At 39.5% G+C, this 22,609-nt stretch overlaps 1 protein-coding gene across 1 annotated transcript in view; it reads right to left on the bottom strand.

Annotated features, from left to right (window-relative positions):
• Positions 1-22,609, bottom strand: part of naaladl2 (N-acetylated alpha-linked acidic dipeptidase like 2) — a 504,703-nt gene that overhangs the window by 36,992 nt on the left and 445,102 nt on the right. Inside the window, exon 17 of the mRNA XM_019256507.2 lies at positions 94-187. Coding sequence (XP_019112052.1) covers positions 94-187 — 94 coding nt within the window. The remainder of the gene's footprint in view (positions 1-93; positions 188-22,609) is intronic.

The raw sequence follows: 22,609 nt of genomic DNA, 5'->3' as shown, positions 1-22,609 counted from the left end.
TGTCAAAGAGACTAGCTGATTAATGAAAGATTATAACATGGCATATTATCATCACCGCCGTCAATACCACTGTATCATCATCATCAGCAGTACCTTTAAGCTTGTTTTGAACATCCAGGGCGATGTCCAGAGGGTAGAAGGGCAGCACAGGATCATTGACCAGGCGGAGAATAGCTTCTGCTGTCATCTGTAGAAAGACAGGCATAATAGATTTGAATGAGGTTTTTATGATTTTCTCTGCTGTTGCATTCACGTATGTCATTCCAACATAAGCACAGTGTGGTATGGGTATGACATGTTTTGTAACAAAGTAACCAAAAATGTGCAGGTGAACAGTTACAGTATTGAGTGCTGAGTCAAAGATTTTTTTTTGTAGATGGACAGCCACCCATGTTTTAAGATCTGTAGTTGAATTTCGATCAAATATATGCATGCAAGAATAAACTCGCCACAATAGTAGACTCTTAAACCTCTATATCCAGGCTTGAAACTATAAAAGGTACGAGTTGAACTTGAAAGCTCATTCAGAATAATAGACCAAATATGTGACTCAAGGTCTGCTTACTAGCTTTTTACTTACGAGCTGTCAGTAACAACAACTGAGCAAGAAGACATCTGAGAAACGGTCTTCATCAACTTTGTTTTCTTATGGTCAAAAAAGAAATCTTAGTACACTTTGTAGTTCAAAGTAGGTTTTAGAAAAGTTTAAGTGTGCTTACTGCAGTGCCTGCCAGGTGCTGGAATACAACTATGTCTGATCTCCTCTTGGTCGTTCTAATGCAGAAAGTGATTTTTGTTTCTGAATGGAACATTATTTGTCGAATAGTTACAAAAGAAAGACCTTTATTCTGTCACCACTATGGATCAGCCAGCCTTTCCTTAAAACAATCTCCAACAAAACATGTTGTTGTTTTGTGTGCTTTCTACACTTTTTAAATGCTTTCATGTCTGTTTTGCTTTTGTCTTTCTTTCTCTACATTAATTCTTTTGCTGCCTAAGACTGCTCTTATTTTACCTTTTCCGAATTTCTTGAATGCATTGATTTTTATCTTTTGCTGAACTTTAGGTTTTCCTTCCTTTTCTCACTTTGTCATTTTGTGCTACAGTGGTGACAGCGCTATGTAAGAACACAACATATGAATATTTTTCTTATTTGTGATTATTCACCCCACCTCTCTACAGGTTGGTTGTTTTTTATTCCTTTAGAAAATGGTGCATTGTGTGGCTTTCAAAGCTGTACAATCCAGAAAAAATTCAAATCGATATTCTGTTTTCATTTTTCTTCTTCAGTGGCTCTCCTTCTTCAAAGACTTAACCCTTATTTAACTGCAATATGAACTGACAGCTATTTTCAAAATGAATGTCCATTTATTTGCCAGCACTTCTGCTTGTTTTCAATAAGATTTCAGTTATGTGTGTTTGGATTGGTACTTAGGAAGATGGAGCCTTCCAATCAGTCGATTCATGTTGTGTCTTGTTTTCCACAGCGTCACATTATAAACCACACGCCTTTGTGGTCCAGATTGTAAATTGAAAATCTGAGACTCTGTGCAACCTTTTGCTTTTCATACTCATTTGACAACAGCTGTCATGTTAGGGAGAAATAAATAATTGGGAGAACTTTGGCTGCAGTGTGAGCAAACATTTATGGAGATACCTATTTGCACTGGCACCCCCATACTGAGAAGCATCGTCCAAATCACACAGAGTGTCTGTCTGACTCTGCTCTCACAGAGAAGTGGCTGTCATCTTAATGCAAACAGTGCAACAGATTCAAACACACTCAGCAGGTAGAGGACTTTGCTTTGACTTGGACTTGTATTGGAGTATAACATCACCATAGCTCACAGTTCTAAAAAGCTTCTCCATATAAAATCACAGCTGGAATTATTGATGTATCGATCCTCATATATTCCACACCTGGACTGTATCATTCTCACAGGAAACACACCCCTTGCTGTATTGCATGAAAATTGAATTTCTCAGTGCCACGTTATATTCGGAATCACCTTTATCAGCCATGGACATCACATGCATGATTAAACTTAATTTACACCTTACAAAGATTTGACCTTCTACGACATACAGAAGTTCTACTTTTGCACTTCTACGCTGAAGAAGTACACAGTCCGTAACACTACACTTTTTTATTTGGATGTTGTTTGTTTTGATGAAGTTATTTATTTATTTTTATGTTTTTTTCCCCTTGACTGGACAAGTGCAATGCAATGAAGATGCTGTTTGTAGGTAGGTGATCTGTGCCTTAGCCATCACTCCTTATCACAGAAGATTGAAGTTTGTGTCAAAATTGTGTCTAAATTATGTACTGTAATTATGTAAATCTTTTTGATGTTGTAATTAGTGTTCTTCCTGAGTCAGAGGCACACTTAGAGGCTCGAAGCTTAGACGCAGTTTTCACACAATAATGTATAAAGGCTGATGTCATATTCAATAGAGTTAAATTATTTCTCATTTATTTATATAAGATGTGCTAAACCTGCCTTTCCTAAAAAACAAAACACAGGAGGGCATCATTAGCTGAAGAGCAGTGGAGGACGCAAAGGTCCATATGCAATATGTGTGTGTGTGTGTGTGTGTGTGTGTGTGTGTGTGTTACAGCTGACCTGGTTCATTCCTGGTCAGTGAACGTCAAGTCTGTCTCCAGTGGAGCAGACTCTTGGATGATAACCTCAGTACCCATCGGTTCATCATCATCACACACATATGCACACACAGAAGGCCCTCACAGGCTCAATGTGTTGGAGGTCAGCCTGGACTGACTCACTAGAGTCAGGTGAGGAACAGCCACAGGACTCACTGTAGCCTCTCACACGTAGCTAGTGAACATCATAATATTGTTTTCAGATTAATAATTATAATGATAGCATCTTGTTGTGACTACTGTAAATAACTAAAGCCATAGTGGAGATGACAGACGACAGCAGCCCTCATATATACAAGGACGACAGACATTTATTTCACTATGTTGTGGTTGAAACTTACTTCATAACAGGTAATGATGCTGGTCATTAAAATACATTAACCTAATATAATATATATTGGAATGAAATAGTTTTTAGCCCCTCTCATAAAATGATTATGACAATGTGATGTATTCTTGATTGATAAAGTGTTACTCTCAAAACTTTGTTGATAAATCTCTTTCCAAACATAATGCTTTTCAGTTTACATAATCAGTGTCCGCAAATGAAATTGAAAAAATGATTAGATTTTCCCCAAGCGAGCTGCTGGCTGTTCTTTCACCTCTGTGTCTGGGAAATTAAGCCAATGCAGAAGTGTCAAAAAACTGTAATTCCTCAAACAGCCACTTGAGGCTGGCTTCATAACATTTCAACTTTCATAACTTTACAGCAAAAATAAACATGTTTACAGCCTGGTACAAATCAAACATTTTTTCCAGGCTCCAGTGTTCATAATTGAGTATTTTGTGCAGCATCATTGTGGATGTGTCGTTTACCATCTCTTAATGCACATGCTTATGTCCATTGAGTGGCTCGATAGGAAGGACTTCACTTTTATTGCACTTGTTGCTTCTTCACTCTGACCATTAGGTTGCTTATTGTGAGGTGAAAATCAGTCCATAGAGACATCTCAATAAACATTTTCTATTACATGAGCTATACTATACTGAATTCTCCTGTGTGGGTGACCAAATTAGGATGTGTTTGTCAAGGCTTTATTTGCCTGTTGGAATTAAATATGGGGATGTTTGCTAGAATTGATTAGAGGTGACTCAACCCTACCTAGAAAGTTTTCCTCCAGACTCTAATGTGTTCAATGGTTAATATACTGAAGTATCTGATGATTCTGACGATACACAAATGGAAACTTTGGAAGTGGAAGTATTTTTCAATTTTCCCATGGTTTTGTGTCTCAGTGGGAACTCATGGGTACAACATTTTTGGTCCAGTATTGAACAAGAGCACTGCAGCTGCAATGTGTAATCCTTTGGGGCAATTGTCCATCGCTAATGTATGCCCACTAATAGTTCTTGTTTTGCCTCTGACAGACTCAGATCGTTATTGTAAGTGTCTGACAACATGATGGAAAGGACCCTGCAGAGATCCTCTTTATATAACCAGCTGGTTCTCTGTTTAAAGCCACCAGACTCAAAAAAACGTTTTGAATTTTTCAATCACAGAACACAGGAATTGCTCATCTACTGCTGCCTTGATCAGTTAGTTTGTTTGAGTTGTTGTGGCTTTAGTATTTTAACATGTTATTTCAAACTCACCAAAGGCACACAATACATTTCCCTTGAACTCTGGGCTCATGCTCACATATGTACACACCGGATTGCAGCCTCAGGGAGCAACACAGTATGTGATGATGTGGAACATCACGACTGAGTTTAGATTAAATGACCTTTCACTCCAAGTAGATGCAGTTTTCATGTTGTTGTACTGACATAATATGTCAGGGACAACTCCTGCTGTCGAAAAAAAAGCTGTAGAGGAGCCAATATGACACTAGGGGTGGCAGTAGCTCAGCCTGTAGGGACTTGGCTTGGGAACTGGAGGGTGGCTGGTTCATGGACCAAAATATGGAGGTTGGATTGGTAGCTGGAGAGGTGCCAGTTCAGTTTAGGAGATGCCCTTGAGCAAGATACCAAACGCCTGGCTGCTCCCAGAGCGCCGCTATGTGGTCCCACCCTCTCTTAGCTGTTTATTTGTGGTTGTATTTTGGGCCTATATGTGTACAAATGTGTGTGAAAAAAGAACAGGAGAATAGATACTTTATTGATTCCTCAGGGGGAAATTCTATGTACAGTGGTGTTTCATGGATTTGTACTAGTCACCTCTTACAGATTTTGTCAGTTAAAACCAGAACTGAAAATCAGGTATACTATCCTTTCACACCTCTGTGCCTATGTGATATCTGGCATCTTACTTGATCTACCTAAGCAGCTGTCCCTATGTAACAGTACTCTGCTAGTTTTGGAAATGGCCTACAGTGTAGAGATCTGTTCAGCACCTCTCTGCGCTGTTGTCACTGCCACTGAAATCAATCTGGCAGGGGGAAAGATTAGAGCATTGATTTGAGGCTGGTGAGTAATACTACTGCAGAAAGCATACATCAAAAGCCTGTAATGCGGTGGGACAGAAAAGGCCGTTGATTTCTTATTTATGGCCTTATTTCTGGATCGTCTCTTACCAAGGCAGAGGAGGGGGAGGGAGAGGAAGGGAGTGAGAGAGGATAGGGAAGGATAGCGAGAGATAATGATGGAGTAAGAAAGGCAGAAAAGAGGCTGTGACATAACAGAAAGTAAAAGACAATCCAAACTAAAGAAATATGACAGTTGGAGTGGAGTGGAAGATAGAACAAACTAGCAGGAACATCTCTTCTCATTTTTCCTCTTTCCTTGTCCTCCTCTCCTGTCATGACCTTACCTCTCCTCGTCACCTCTTCTGACCTGACATTTCAGAATATAATGAAATCAGTGCCGTCTGTCTAGGTTACCCATTCAGCTGTTGTCACTATTTCTGTGAATTCATCTGGCATAGAGGGAGACAAATTATTTATTTGGCCAAGGTTCAAATGTCATAACTTATTGACTTTTCAAACATCAAGACCCAAAGTGACCCCCAAACTCTGGATCAGCCCTCCTGTACATACTGGGTTAGAAAGTAGAAATGCAGTATATTTGGGTTATTTTAGGGCACCAACAGTGCCATATCTTAAAACAATACTCAAGTCAGAAAGCAATGCATTCCTAGAAGGTCTCTGTAGTTATCTAATAGTTTTGCTGAGTTATGCACCACTGGCAGCCAATGGTTAGGCTAGCTGAAAGACATTTAAAACTACTCACATTAAAACATGGCATAAAGCAAACGACAGCATTATAGCTTGTAGTTTACACCACTTTTATCCTTGGAAATATGTCTAAATATTCCATTCACTAGGCTTATACTAATACTGCAGCCAACACCTCCTTCTATTGATTGTAATGTGCAAGAGAAGTACCAGTTCATATGACGGAACTCTGATTTTAGTGTCGTTCCGTTGTACTTTCCCCAGCAGGAGGTTGTTACACCTTTAGAAATAATCACTGGGGGAAGAGATCTTTCAACTGTTAGAACTGTAATAATTTGAGTAATGTTACCTAGTCAGGGAAAACAATGTCCAGAGCACAACAATGTTGGAACTGGTACAAGTAAAACTGTTCAAATGATTAACATTAAATCACAAACGCTGAAACGCACCCTATTGTTACAAATAGTAAGCTTAACCTACATGCACTGAATTTGAAAAGGAAGATACTTAAGTCCATTAACATCTGTAGATATTAACATATAAAAGTGAAAAGAGATATTAGGGCCAGGTCACATCAGATAGTGGTGGCAAAGGCCATCTTTAAAAAAACAAACCCATGGCTTTCAGTTTGGTGACAAAGGAACTCACCGGACAAGTTGGTGAACTATTTTGCTAATAATCTCATGGACATGCTGGCAATACTGAGTCACAATAACTCTTTAAGCTTCTATGTATCGGGAAATGTACTCTTCACTCACATTTTGCTCTCAAGAATGTACATCATTTCATTCATGAAGAGTTGCTGGTGGGAGAAATATCTCCTCAATGCAATCTTGGAACCCATTTGCCATCTGATAATGATTTAGCCTCTGGGTTAACAGCTAATGTTTTAGGGCTTCCAGTGTAGCCATCAGATATCAGAAAACAGATCTCCATCAGCAATCTGATTACCAACTTGATATGTGAGAATGACAAGAAAGACAAATTTTGGCTAATCCCTATAACAGATCTGCACTGCACATAACTATTTTTAAGCTCAGTTAAGTTCAGTAGTAGTGTAAGCTTAAACAGCTGGCACCTCTTTTCTCTCCATACTGACTGTTTATTGGCATGCAACCAAAGACTGCTCTAAGGTGATTGGTCAGTACTACAAAGACTACAAATGGAAACCAGAATCTGTAGAGATTCTCCATTCATAATCAGATATTAGTTTATGGAGATAGCCTGCTGATAGCTCTGTTGATAATAGGACAGCACATCCATTCAAAAGATGTATTTGAACTATCGACTTTTGTTGGCTAACTGTCTGAAAACCATTCCCCTTTTATGGTTTATACTAAATAAGAGTGGTTTGGACAACATAGCTTTCTCCATTTTGGACTTTAGTTATTTTCAATGCTGGTGGGGACAGAGCCCTGAATCTTTATATTGCATTGTCAGAGTCTTTAGAAGATCCAAATGCTATTGTTATCTGTCCAAAGAGTATTTGAAACAACTCTTGTAGGTGAGGACAGAACAGGCCTGTTAAGGTACGTTAAGGCAAAGTTTTTTTCTTTGTAAACTCACCAATAAAAACATAAATCCATCAAATACAACGCATTAGCCTGAAATCCTTATTACTCCATGAGTGTTGCTATGTGAGTCAATATCAGCTTTAAAATGCTGAAGAAAAAAACAACAGAAAGACAGGACACACATCTGAAATGTCACTTCAACATTTGTCGGAGTGAAGCATGTTGTTACATACATTTTTAATATGTTGACATTATGAAAAAAAATCTCAGCTGACCTTTGCCCAAATGATCTTTGTGTTTCAATATGCGCTGCTGGTGCCACTTCCTCTGTGTCCATATTGGACTTTCTCTCCACCTTTGCATAGTTTATCTTTCTATTCATCTGTGTTTCTATATCCTGTGTATAACAATCCATCTCTAAGATAACTAAATCTAAAACAAACCTTCATTTATACTTTACAAGGTCTGATTGTGTTATATATGATATTGTTGGAGATTGCTGTGATTCCATATGTTCACTTTAGTCCAAGGTTAAATAAACTGTGTGTGAACATGGTTTGCTTTTGTACCAGGGACCAGAGATGACCTGGAACTTTTTGCATTTATACCATTACATTTCACAAAGCAAAATTAAAAGCCATTCAGAATTCATGAATAGAAGCCAGCACTCTTTCACTGATAGAGATGATTAACTTGGATGGACTCAAATCATCATTGTAAAATGTTTGGAAAAGCTCAGGTGATTAGATGAACCAATTGTTTATTACAGGCCAAGTTCACTCAGATCAACAAACCATTCAAACTTTCAACAAAGCCAGTTATGAAAACAGTGAACACATCTTTTCTACTGAGAAAAGCCTTCAGCATCTTTCTATGGTCTTCCTTCAATGAAGAACTAGTCTCAACACTGATATTACTGATGCTAGTAATATCTACACTAACCTCCTCAGCAGCTGCCATTGGTGACACACCCTGAGTGTTGAACCATGAACATAGCTCATGCTGCACTGTACCTATCAGTAGTTTGTCAGAGGATGCTGACTGGTCCTTAACCACTGTGTTTGGCCACACATAGAGCTTGAAGCCTGGCTCAGAAGTTTACCATTTTATAGCTCTAGAGTTGGACTGCAAATCAAATGTAAACCTTTTGTTTGAATATAACAATCTTGTTTTAAAATCAATTTTGTTATTACAGCCAGATGAAACTGAAGTTAAATATGATGTCAAGTATCTTTTACTTCTATTTTAATATTTTTGTTGCACGTCATTCCTGCCACGTCAGTAGGAATGTTCGTACTGTATGTTGTTGTTTGCACAACAAAAAATGTTTTTACAGTAAAAAACTAGCAGCTGTGGTTACCAGAATTTTACAGTAATAAATAAGGTATAACCTTTTCTAATATTACAGTAAGGATATTTAGGTTGGTGTTTTATTCCTTATTTTAAAATGTCTGTAGATTTTACAGTGAAAAACTGCCAAACCATGACAGTAAAAGACTGTAAAATATGCCATTAAATATTACTGTGTTTTACCGTATAATGACCAGTTTAATATAAAATACTACTTTATTCTGAATAAATTGCAGTATTTTAGTCTTTTACTGTCATGGTTTGGCAGTTTTTCACCATAAAATCCACAGACATATTTTTACAGTACTCAGTGCTATATCTATACCATACTCTCAAGTCAATACAAGTGGTATCTGAAAACAGAGTAATTCTGATTCATTCACAATCTTTGTACAAAAGGAATGATTATTTTTCATATTAACTGTAATGTCTAAATAGATGCTGTATCTGCTGTAGATGCAGACATGCAGAGGCGGAATAGGAGAGTAGAAATGCCAGAAACTCAGTTAAACTTCAGAAGTTCCTGCTATGGTCAAGGGCGATCTATTCACTCTCAACTTTGCTTTCCCTGTTGCTTAAGGTGAACCCATAAGGGGGACACTAACTTCTTTTCAAGTGTAAACAAGCTCACAAGTATAATCTTTAATTATTCTTTGAGTTTTGATGATCACCACACAAGTGGAGGATTCTGAAACTGGTGATTGACAGACTTACTGTACAACTGAGGACGGACCTGGAATAGAGGACATGTTGAGGGGTTGGTACTTCAAACAGCAGAGGGCTCTCCTGTGACATGCTAGCTACCTTAGTGTCTCTCTCTCTCTCTCTCGCTCTCTCTCTCACACACACACACACACACACACAAACACACACACACACAGAAGCTATAGTGTATTCTCTATGATGCACAACTGACACAGCCTCTCAACCAGCTCGTGTCCTATTCAGATTGGTAGCATCATTTACAGTGCCGGTCTACATAAATGAATGCATGTAGACATCGTGAGTGGCAGCATTACATTCAGAGCAGTGCAGCACTTAAGCGCACGCATCCCCCACAGGCACATGTACACAGAAGAAGCAGGCGAGAAAATCAAATGATGATGGTCAGATGGGTGGATGGAAGAAGCGGAGCAGGTGACAGAGATCATTTCCTCCTTTTCTCTCAGTGAAGTGGTAATTCTGTCCGAGTCTGCGATCTCATTCGCCTGCCTGCCTGTTTTCCCTCGAGGCCCGTAGAAAGATGGAGAGATTCTCTTCTGATTCAGGACGCCCAGTTCTCTGGGCCAAAATAGGCCTCATGAATAAACCATAAACTATGTAGTTAAGTTATGTAACGACAGCACATGAATAGATGCAGCATGGTGGAGTACAGTAAGAGCAGGAGGAGTGGGGCGGGGGGGTGTTCAGTTACTCTTTTCAAGTTGTGCTCGATTGAATAAACAAACACTGCAGTGCACATGCGTAGCTTGTAAAGTGATGAAGTGGCACTCACAATATTTTCACATGGGTACATTTCTGACTCCGCGTCATAAGCAAGAAAGCATTTAATTGGACGGAGAACTAGTATATGCCGCCGAGTACAGGATGTGTCATTCATTTTAGGAAATGACAGACTTCAAAATACCACACAGAATACCTGTATATACCTCATAAATGACTTTAATTTATCATTATTGTATCAGATACTGGAGTACAGGTGACATAAAGCCCTAGACATATGTAATACAAACACTTAAACATCAATGTTGACTTCATGTGGACTCCATGTTACACACACAAAAATAAAATGTTGACTTTAATTAAACTGATTTTGTCAACAGGTTCCACATAATTGTATTAAGTTACTTAAATTTAAAAAATAGTATGTAACTGAACTCCTAACAGAACATTTTTGAGTTTAAATAACTTAATACAATTTACGTGGAACAAAATAAATTTAATTAATTTGAGTCTATTTTAGCCTGCTAACATTTCAAATTAGCACTAGACACCTTAAGAACTATGGCTGAGGCTTATGGGAATGCAGGTATGTTTGACCTGATGATGGCACTAGATGTAAAGTTCAGGGATCACCCACATCATGGCAGTTCATCCAATAGTTGTTGAGATATTTCAGTCTGTAGCACAGGGGTTGACCAATCAACATACAGACCTACAACAATGCCATCCTCCGGGGCTGAGCTGCTAGCTATAAAGATTGCACAGTGTTAATGAGCCCATGTGTTGAGTAAATTCAAGCTGTCCTGTCAACATGCTGTCCAGCTGGTTTACAGGATAGAGTGAGGTGACAGTATATGTTAGCATTCACAAGGGTAGTGATGTATAAAATTTCATGACTTCTGCTTAATTGACTGAGTGCCAAATTGTTTCAAACTATTTTTCTTTTTTCCATTTTCTGTTCTCCTACAGTAAGAGTTATGGTTTGACTATATAGCAAATATGTAGACTGGAACACTTTGCATGTACTGAAGCACTTAAGGTTAAGTATTGTAAACACTGATAGCTGGAAACAGTAAATCACTGGAAGTATAACCCTGTTTAAGTGTAATCAAAATGAGATATAATCCTGTAAAACTGGAATGCACATATAACCTCACAGAAATGCTGTAAATCAGATAGAGAGCACAAAGATTGAAGTAGAGTTGGCTTATGTGAGTACGCAAGATTAATGAAGTAATGAGCACTAAACTTTTTGAAAAATACAGTTGGAAAGATCTGTGACATAGTGGTGTAAGAAAAGGTAATAAAGGGTATAATAACAAAACAGAATCTAATGGTGTCACCCAGTGAAGAATAAAACAAAAGAAAACATCTCGGCCCCAACAGACCACGATCAGTAAGCGTGAGATGAGACACCATAAGAAAATGGAAAAACCCCAAAACGTGGACCAGCCCTGAGAGTCCACCTGAGTGGAAAATTACACCATTATGTCATAGAGAAAGTTTGATGGAAATAGACTGGACATATTAAGTTTGCATACAGGTATATAAGAGAACGCCCGTATAAAGAGTTCATTCTGCTGCCAGTCCTGATGAATCCTGTGTGTTATTGCCTACTGAAGTAGAGTAACACTATTTGACCTCATTTGGACCTAAAATTCGACAAGCTGCATCCAGTCTGCAGAGCAGGAGACAAGTTGAAGACTGTGTGACAACAGTAGGAAAAATAAGCTCTTGGAGTAATGCAGCGTAGAACCTTTCAACACCTGTCAATCTGTGGGAATCTTTAAAATATCACACACAGCCAGGATTCATCGGGAGTGACTCGCGGCAGAAGAGGAGCTTCAAGTACAAGTGCGGAGTGTGGACTGTTTGGATGATCATTGTTGATCATTTCATTTCTTAATCCAATCATTTGTTTGTTATGAAATTTGCTCTCATGGGTAAGAGTTTTTTTTTTTTTAAACAGCAGGAACCCTCGCCTCAGGTGGTGATTATGTGATATTAGCACACTGAATTTTCCAAGACTCTCTGGGGTGAGTCGTTTTAAAGACGTTATCATTAGGCAACCTGACTGACAGTCCAGAGGAAACACTTGAGTGCATTGAGTATTGAGCTTTGTATGAAAGAATGAGCTGTTTATTCACTCACATTCAAACTCTTTGAGCAAAATAGGTCGGACACCACGGACAGACACTTTGATTTAAGCGATTACTTAACATCTGTGTAGCATCAGATTTTATGAAACCGTGGCTGCTCCTCTGCTGGGTCCACACCAGCCCACAGCAGAAGGAACAAAGACATTCAAAAACATGATTTGGTGAGATCGGAATCGTAGCAGGGATGAAGTGAGCCCAGAGAATAGCAGCAGAGGGAACAAAAAAAAACGAAAGCTGTGGGCTGGAGTTGAACTGGGGTTCAGCTGGCGGGTACGCTGCTGTTGTGACAATGAGCCGTCTGCTGCCTCTAGGCAAGAATGATCCACGCTCCGATGCCAGGGAAGAGCTTTCACGGAACACTCACCACGGCAGCACACTCACAGTTCATGGTTCAGACATTTTTGTAGAAAAATACTAAAAAGAGTAATTCAGTGTATTTATTTATGTTTTGCTTGATAGGGACAGATGCAGTATACACACAGACTGAAAACAGCTCTCTGACGCAAGTATCAAAGTGTTTATACTATATGCTAATTTGCAACACTCATCCCTTGAAGGGAAAAACATTGAGGTAAGAAGAAGGTAAACTGAACACAGCAATGAATCACAAACATGAGTACAGGTTTGTTGATGAATTAACTATAATTTGGTGGCTCTCTTCAAAGTTTTGCAGGAAAATTTCAAGTGATCAGGAAGCAAAATCCAGGACTGTTCCTTTCACAAAAAAATGCTGTCTTCGCAAAAGATGTTGTGCAGAATTGAACTGAACAATTTGCACTTGAAGCTGCTCTGGTGGATCCACTGCAACTCTTTAATCTCTTGATGTATTTGTAGAAAGGCCGAGGGGCAAGTCCATTTAAACATTTAAACACAAGCTTTACATAATGAAAGTCAATAACGTTGACTAACGCAAAACTTCAAATCTTTGCCAGAGAAAGGTAGGCAGCGTATACAGCCTGTTGTTATTTCAAGAAAATGAACCTTTAATCCCTGCTGAAGGGAACAGAGAAAGGAATGATTCAAGTAGCAGCCCTTAACTTTATCTGTGCTGAGTAAAAATAAACATTGAATTGAGAGAAAATCTTGTGGTTCCTTTGTATGCTATAACAAATTCTATTGCTAATTGTATTAAAAGGTATATGGGGCGCCATTGTAGAGCATGCGTACTATGTTAAACAATTTCACTGAAGGACAGTGATTGTAACTTGAATAGTTTGGATTGTCTGAGGTGCTTATCCATAGTCAGTGAGTTACCTGAACGTCCAACATGGAAGTAGAACAGAAAAACACAACTCTGCCTGCCAAGCACCAAATATCAGACAAACATAATGTTTTTCATGTCTGCTGGTAATAGACAAATTCTGCAAACATGTTTGTCATATAAACTTAAAAGGTGATAATATGTCATGGTTGTGTTCACACATCATTTCCACTGCCCCGAGTGGCCATCTGTTAAAGCAGGTTTAAGATTAGGGGAAGGTTGTGGTTATGACATACAGTTATAGCTCATAAATAAAACCTCCAAATACAAATAATTAACTTTTTCTACATAAAATGTGCAATAATTTATGGCTCTTTAATTGTTATAATCCAATACTGTGACCACCTTGAACAGAACAGTTGCTGTATGTACAGGACCCCTATGTGCATTACTTGTAATTGTGCCTTTTATTTTGAGGAGTTGTGAATAAAATGGATGTCCTGCATTATTTCTTTACAGTCCTGAGGACTGAAAGGGTCCAGGATTGATGGATTGGAACCACTGTGTGGATTATTTGAACGTGTTATTGGCTTTTGCTTCTGGCAGCAGCCCCACTTCCACTATATCTTAGTTTAAACTGAAAATTCATATGTTAGACGTCCATAAGGAAAACTTTGCAGATATCAAACATTGTTGAGGACTTGATTTTCCTTCACTTGCTCAGTTACCCTGTCTCAATGAGTAGTTATCTAGAGGAGACCAAACCCTCTTGAGATGTTTCTGTGCACAGCCAACATCTCAAGAAATGATTTTTTGTGATTATGGTGATTTCTGGCACAACAACTAATTAATACAAAATAAATAAATAAATAAATAAATCTCACGCACAGTCCTGTTCATGCAAAAACTCATGCACTGCCAGCATCCATAGCCAGTGCCAGGGCTAATATTTACAGACACAAGGCATCCAATGAGCTGGTTTCTAGAAGATATCTTTTCCCTGCCTCAACAAGCCTGAGCTTTAATAACAGATGGTCCCATCGGCAGTACTTCTCTCCAAACACACTCCCTGTGTGTGTGTGTGTGTGTGTGTGTGTGTGTGTGTGTGTGTGTGTGAATATGAGAGTTTTGATTGTACTGACACAGAACAAAATCAAAGAAAATTCTTTCTCCCAGAGACAAGCAATTATGAACATACATAATTGGCAAAACCTTTTATTGGATAAACACAGAGTCACACCTCCATTACCCACAACTGAGTGAGAGAACAGTGAATAGGAACACAGATGGATGCAAAAAAGTTCAACCTGTCATTGTAGTGTGGATTCTACAATAATTCACAAAGTGAATCAAATGCATAGGATGATATCTATGCTTTGTTTTTTATCTTCATGAATGCACCGCCGGGAGAGAAAAAATAAAAACAAACCCAGAGAAGAAACTCATTTCCTTCAGTCAGACCCAGCTCGTGTGCTGGAGGGCAAGTTAAGGATGTGCTGCAGAATGACTTTGCTTCAGCTTGTGCTTTTTATCTGCTCCAGGCCTTGTTAGATCATAGAGCGTGACATATTGGGGAGATGTGAACGAGAACCCTCAGACATGGTGCTAATTAATTCACACTTTGGCGACCATAAAGGCCTGCCCCCCCTCTCATCCACCTGCTGTCTCTGCATGGCACTGCATGACATATGTAGCCTGGAAGATTGATACTGCAAATGGCGGCGCTCAGCCATGCTCATAACATCAGCAGATGGTCGTATCTGTGTGTGTGTGTGTGTGTGTGTGTGTGTGTGTGCTTCATCAGGGGTCAAAAACAAATATAGACAGCAGCAGATTGACAGATTGTTGCACAGTAAAGCTTGTGTTTATTACAAAAAACGGAGCATGAACTCTGTGTGTATGTGCAGTGATTGACAGTTTTCTCTGAGGGTGAGATTTACTATTTACCTCTGTGTGTTATTTATCATCGAAGCAGAGAGCACAGTTTTCCCACTTGTCAAAAGAGCACTTTGCATGTCTGTGGTGAAGTGCACCTTTGTCCATATGCATTTAGAAAAAGACTGCATAAATAACAGGAGGAGCGAACATAAGTGTGTTTGAGGGCTCATCCCTCTAGGTCACTTTTACATTTAAACATTCTGTCTGAAGAGCTGAAAAGAAAGTTTGGTGAAGAAGACAAACTGCTCAATCAACCTCAATTTTATCACAATGACAAAAAGTGAGAATACCACAAAAATCCATAAGGATGCCACAAATATTGATTTCAAAATAAGTAATTCAGATAAATCAATTAAGCCAAAAGAGAAAAAACACGAGTTCACAGAGGGTTCTTTTCATATTCATTCACAGTCCCATGACAACAGTTTTTATTCAGTTTGTTTGAGTGATGCACTTTAATATTTATTCTCAGGGGACGATAGATGTTCTGCAATCTTTTCATTTGATTAGTAAATTCATTAAGCAGATGAAGAGTTAGTGAATCTAGTCAACAATGCTGTTTAAGCAGTCTTTGTCAGTGTCTGTAGGCCTGCAGGTTCATCCACTGGCAGTAAACAATAACTCCAGCTTGTGTTGGTTTACAGGACAGGCTGCTGGAGCAGATGAACTGGAGTTTAAGCGAGTTTAACTGAACAATGTCGGCACAAATTTTATCAACCACGCTTTGTCCAGTATCACTATAATTTACTGAAAAACCATTATGCTCCCAAATGATAGGTCTGGATATTCTCTTTAGCTCTCATTTGCACTTGCCATACCAATGACAATCCCTGTATGAGCTGCACACAGGCATGTATTAAGAGATCTGGGCATGTTGTGGCTACTTACTGACAGTTTGATCCAGCGGCCTCTTGTGATACTGCAACAAAACCTCCCATGCAACCTAAAGGCACCTGGATGATGGAAACTTTTATGGATGAACAATGGGAGGTGAGCAGGCAGGGGAACAAGATCCTGTGAAACTGTTGCGGTCGTGCTTGTCTAATGTACCAACTGATGGAGTTGAATTTTTTTGAGCTGTGACTACTGTCTGGCACTGACGAAAGACTGATCCTGGCAGTGTGCTAAGTAGTTATCGGGACATGAGCAGGAGGGCGCAAGACATGATGTATCAGGAAAACATTTTAAGCCAGGCTATAGACTGATGACTTCAGCTATCAACAGTAACAGTCTGTAATTGGCATCAAAGACAGGAGCGGCCATGTGTCAGTAATATTGTGATTAGTGATATTATCACTAATGTCTATGAAACCTTTGTGTGTGTGGTTGTATTTTGAGTAAAATGCACTGAAAAAAAAAAAAAGAATTTCCCCTCGAGGGATCAATAAAGTATCTATTCTATTCTATCACAGTCAACTAACTCAAAGTTATTGCATTACTGAACACTAGTCAATTCATATCTGTGCCATTTCCATCTCAATGAGAGGTTGCCAATATCAGAACAGGTTGGAGAGCCACTCCACGTCTGAAAAGACTTTCACAAGCTCCACAAGCAATTTTTATTCAAGTAAATGGACGCCACCTTTGAATCCCGTGTCCAGTTCTTTTAACATCCATGGATTGTTGTGGAGAAATTGCTGAAGTCAAAGGTCAATGGTGAGCTCAGGAAGGAAGAAAGTGTTCAGGAGCCTCTGATGTCTTATGCTGTATTATTTATTGATAGAGGTGGGGGAAATTTCCGATTCTTAGATGAATCACGATTCGGCCGTGGAAGAATCGAGAACAATTCACAAACATCCAAATTCTGATTATTTAAATATGCCAAGTAAAGCGGAACTAAAATACAGTAAGTGCGGTCTTCGAGACACTATGGGGAATGGACCGAGAACACACATCCACAGCACACTCCTCCAGAAAAAAAACAACAACAAGCATGGCTGAGCTAACCAACCCACCTCGCCGTGAGATCTTGTCGCGCTAAAATAAAATACTTTGGCAACACAACAAACATGAGAAGTCACACAGCACGATTCCACCTGACGGAGGAGGTGGGAAAGCCAGCTGCTGTTGCTACTAGCAGCCAGAGAACAATCGAGGACACTCTGGGTAAGCTGCCACCCACATCGCAAAAGGCCAAGCGAATTACGAAAGGCATTGCGGAATTCATTGTCATGGAGAATGATGGAAGCAACGGAGCCGAGGTACGTCATCCTATCCCGACGCTATTTCACCGACACGGCTGTCCCGGCACTCTACAAGCAGACTAAAGCAGAAATCACGTAATCGCTGTTGAATGCAGACCAAGTTGCCGTTACATGTGATGCGTGGACGTCTGTAGCCACCGACTCATTTGTTACTAAGTTCAAATGTTCATGCATTTCCATTCCAATGGATATTTCTATAAAGGTTAATAAAATATAATGGAAATTAATTCAACTCTTTGTTTCTTATTGCAAATGCACTGTTTTTGAACTGCAAATGATGAATACTCATTCAGTGAGACAAAAAGAAATGTGGAAAAAGTGCATCAATATACATAAATTAAAAATGCATCAATAATCGATTTATAATCGAATCGTAGCCTCTGAATCGTAATCGAATCGTGAGGTGCCCCAAGATTCCCACCCCTATTTATTGACGCTTGATCAAGGAGAATTAGAGACACTCTCAAAGTTCATCAGAAGTGCCAGAGTCGGTCTCACATTCTGCCCAACTCGTGCTGGAGGATCGACTTTAAACCCCAAGATAACACACAAATACTATGCGTCCAGAATTACTCAAGGGAATGCTTTTACCCATGCAGGTGGTATTGTCAACATATTCTAGTCTGGAGACACAGAGGTCTGTTTACACAGACTGGAACATCAATGGCCAGCTATCTATTATGACTAGGAAGGCAGCAATAGGTCTCTTCGACCCTGGCCACCACAGTGTTGAGATATAGAACCTACTGTTCTCAAACAAAGCCAAACAACTAATACTGCTGAGGACCTCAAGACCCACACGTGACCTTGTGTAACCTAAGGATAGAAAATTCCATAACACATGGCTCCATCTTTGTTGCGATGTAGGTGTAATAACAGCGTAACAGGCTACTTAAGCAGTGACTATTAGCTTAGCATGTACACACTGCACAATTTTAATACATAGTTTAACTACAAGTAGATTTGTACAATAAGGGAAAAAATAAATGATTTTGTTGCTTGCCTCCATTTTGACTTAAGTGACAAATTATTTAGCATAAATCTACACTTGTTGCACTTTGCTGTGTTTCCGTCTCCACTTCACATTTTAGAATAAGTGACACATGTGCAGTTTGCATTATGTCACTGAGATGACATCGCACATATTTGCAGTGTCTTATTTTTTACTCATAAATACGTCCAAACGAACGCAGTTATTGATCTTATCAGTCACTGTCAAGAAAATGGCTTTGGCGAGTAGAAATTTAGCGCAGCCTGTAACTTTGAAATGAGTACCAAGAAGTTAATTTTAAGCCCTACTGATGACGCAAGATGGTGCAAGTTCATAATATATCTCTAAAGTTTATGCATGATGACCCGAGGGAAGGACGCGAGTCGTTACTTAATCAGTTTCTATATATTCTGTAACAAACAAACAAAAGAGCTGATTTAATTATTATACATTTGAATGTCGCATCTACCATTACAGTCTGCATTAGTCATCCATGTGCTCTGCTCCTGAACTTCAACAATGATGAAATGTTTTGACGGGGATGTTTGTATGTTTTCTCATGTAAAAAAATTAAATTTGACCTTTTATTGACCTTAAAGTGGCAAGAACACGAACACACACACACACACACACAGGCTGACATTTGCAGTGTGCAGATTACGTTCCTCTAGTGTTTTGTGTCTGTACTTTGTACAAACTGGATGTTCATAGTTTTTTCATCCAGGTGCTGAATTGCCGCCGTGCCCTTCACTAAGTCACTCAACCTTGATTCTCACTGCGCAGCTTCCAGGCCAAGTGGTTCCATATTGCTGTGTTTGTATAAAAGCTCGTCTCACCGGGGGTTTGGATGTGTGTGTCAGCAAAACAATAGCAAGTCTTTCTGAATAAATCAACCTACGCAGAATCCTTACCCGTCCACGCGTTACAACATTCAAACAACTACACCTGTTTTTCATACAGACATCATAACAATTGGCAGAGAAAAAGTATAATAACCAGACAAAGTGCACAGTATGCAGAGTACATATTGCACGCATGAATATTCATGTTTCATATATTGAGAATATATATATATATATTGAGAATTGCTATAAAGAGTGTAAGAAGGTTCTGTAATACATATAGTATAGGTTAGGAATCACTTCATCTGAAAAGAGGCAAGAGGAGAAAGAGGGGATGGAGGAAGGAGGAATTAAACTAAAAGGCATGGTAAATGGATGAGTAGAGAGATGGTGAGAAGGTGGAGCAGGTGGAAGAAGAGGCAAAGATAAGGGAGCAGGGATAAAAGTAGGAAAGATGAAGGAAGAAGGAGCGGTGAGATCTGTAGAAGAAGTAAGCTGAGGTGAAAGAGAAGGGGGCGGTCGTGAGAAATGGGAGAGAAGAAAAGGTGGAAAAACATCAGAGGAAGGAGAAGAGTGGAGAGCGCCATTAAAAGAATGAAAATGTTCTTTTTGCTCCCAGGAAACATATGGTGCTGCCGCTAACTCAAAGAGCAACGCACAGTCAATTGAAGTGTGCACTGTGAGAAGAAGTGAGGAATATAGTGCAGGTTTGGGGGGGAGACTGTCCCAGATTTGAAGAGATGAGAACACAGACAACAAAATCTCCCTCGTATCCCCGGTGGATCATTTGCTCTACATAACACTTCACATTAACAGTCTTGTCAGTGCTAACACAGTGCTTATTGTACCATGTGGCATCTTACAACTCGCGCACCACTAAAGTAAGTGTGTTACACCACAAAAGATAAGCACAAGTTAATCAACAACTTTTACACAAGAATTTAACAGGAGATCATGCACACTTTACAGCCATGCGGGAGTTTCACTTGCTGCCTGATTCGGCCTCTCTTCAGGACTGTGTGCTCGATTGACATTAAATCAAACCCAATTTAACTTTTTTTTATCCACAGAAGGAAATCCATTTGATCAAAGATGGAACGCAAACAAGTAAACAAAACAGAGGAGTACAAAAAGACACAAAGCAATGAGTTTGACCTGGCATAATCGACAGCGTAGCGCCCCTCAGATTTAATCTAATCTAATCGATCAGATACGGAAAACACCGGATGGCCCTTTAACACCTCAGAGAAAAATTAAAAAAGGTGATTACATCGTTGCATGGAAAGTTTGTAAAAAACCGAATGGCCCTTTAACACCTCAGAGAAAAATAAAAAAAAGGTGATTACATCGTTGCATGGAAAGTTTGTAAAAAAACTGTGGTCCGAGAATGGTGAGTTAGGGTCTATTCTAAGAGGACTGTGGGTCAATGTTGTACAAGGATGAAATAAAAGGTAGTGAACATTCAGCTCAGTACTTAATACTAAGCTGAATTGCATGACAAGAAGCCTGGCTGCCAAAAGTAGTTCACAAGTGGCTTTGGCTGCACACCTAGCACACACTACAGAGTGTGAGTGTGTCAACCAGCTGATACATTATACAAGTTGGACATATTATTGCATAACTGCACTAAACAGGTGCCAGCCTGGATGAGTTAAATGCAGAGAAGTAATTTCACGTTCAACGTGATTAATAAAGTTTCTAAAATTAAAAATTAAATAAAAAAAAAATAGACAAAACTTAGACTGAATTAATTAGACTAAACTCCACCAGTCTCACACACCAACCTTCAGACCTTTAAGAATAGGGAGCATTTAAAAAAACAAAACAAAGTTGTCTTCACTTGGAACTTTTAAAGAACAACAGTGTTTAATTAAGCAATATTACACGAGAGGGTGTGCTTTAATGTCATTATTGGCACAACAGTGATGGCAATAATAAGTTAAAGCACACCCTTGAGTGTAATAAAATATATAATCAAAAGATTCTCATGTTTTGGGGCAGTTTGCTGTCAAAATCAACATATTCATGATTCATGAATCACCATTAGAGAGAGCTGATAGAAATGTGTGATGTGGGAGTGTCCTATTCTACGTGTGTGTGTGCACATGTATGTGCGTTTGTGTGTGTGTCGGGGGTGTCTGTGTTTATTAAACAGTTCTGTCAGCTCAGCTTTCAGTCGGTTTGATGGGCTGTGATCAAATGTGACAGTTATGGAGGCAGTGAGAGGACACGCACACAGGCACGCACACAAACACACACACACGCGCACACACACACACACACACACATAATCCATGCATATGCACACAGATCTGGTCTTGGGGGAAAGAGATCTCTCACATATTCATCTTTAATCCCCAGCAAATACAATGAAACCTCACCTCTCCCCTGCCTGCCAATCATCCGAGTCTGATAACTCCTCTTTTTGACTCCCAGTGGAAATACTTGATTTTAAATGACGGCACAGTGTGTGTGTGTGTGTGTGTGTGTGTGTGTGTGTGTGTGTGTGTGTGTTGGACTGTATCTCTGGGTCTCTGAAGCATTTCCCTTCCCGCTCAAACATTTCTCCCCTCTCCATCAACAGCACCCAGGGAGCAGCCGCATCACATTTTCATGTCCGTCTATTGATTAAATCATAATGCCAATCAATTTTTTATCCTCGGCATCTTCAGTGCTGTTGTGAAAGCGTGTGTTGGAGAAGAAAGAGATACAGTCACCACTGCAACAAGAAAAGAAAGCACAGAGAGAATGAAAAGAAAGCAGTTAATAACAAAAATGGGGTAGAAGTAGAGTTGTGTTATCGCGGTAACGAACCTTGGGCTGTTTTGCTACGTGTTCATCTGATGGTGTGTCTTGACACCATCATAGTTGAGCTGCATTATGTTTTGGTTTAATAATTCATCACACATGGGGTTTAACAGTTAGAGAGTTATACCTAGCTCAGCCTACAGCATCTGTGTATGTGTGTGTGTGTGTGTGTGTGTGTGTGCGCGCGTGCTGTGGTGTTAAAAAATGCACACACAGCCACACGTCTGTCATGTAGCTCTGTGTTATTAGGTGTGTGAACTCATTTTCGTGTGCCTGACTGAGTTTATCGCTGTGTGTTTGTGCTGCGAGTGTGCGCATCACATTTGGGCATGAGTGGGCACACGCTCATCCTCCATTCCCCTTGAGGAGAAGGAGGAGAGCGTG

The sequence above is a fragment of the Larimichthys crocea genome, chromosome XVII (genome assembly GCF_000972845.2).
Source record: "Larimichthys crocea isolate SSNF chromosome XVII, L_crocea_2.0, whole genome shotgun sequence".
In the NCBI taxonomy this organism is placed as follows: Eukaryota; Metazoa; Chordata; class Actinopteri; family Sciaenidae; genus Larimichthys; species Larimichthys crocea.
The sequence above is the reverse complement of the archived record's forward strand: the minus strand, read 5'-3'. Positions and strand labels throughout refer to the sequence as shown.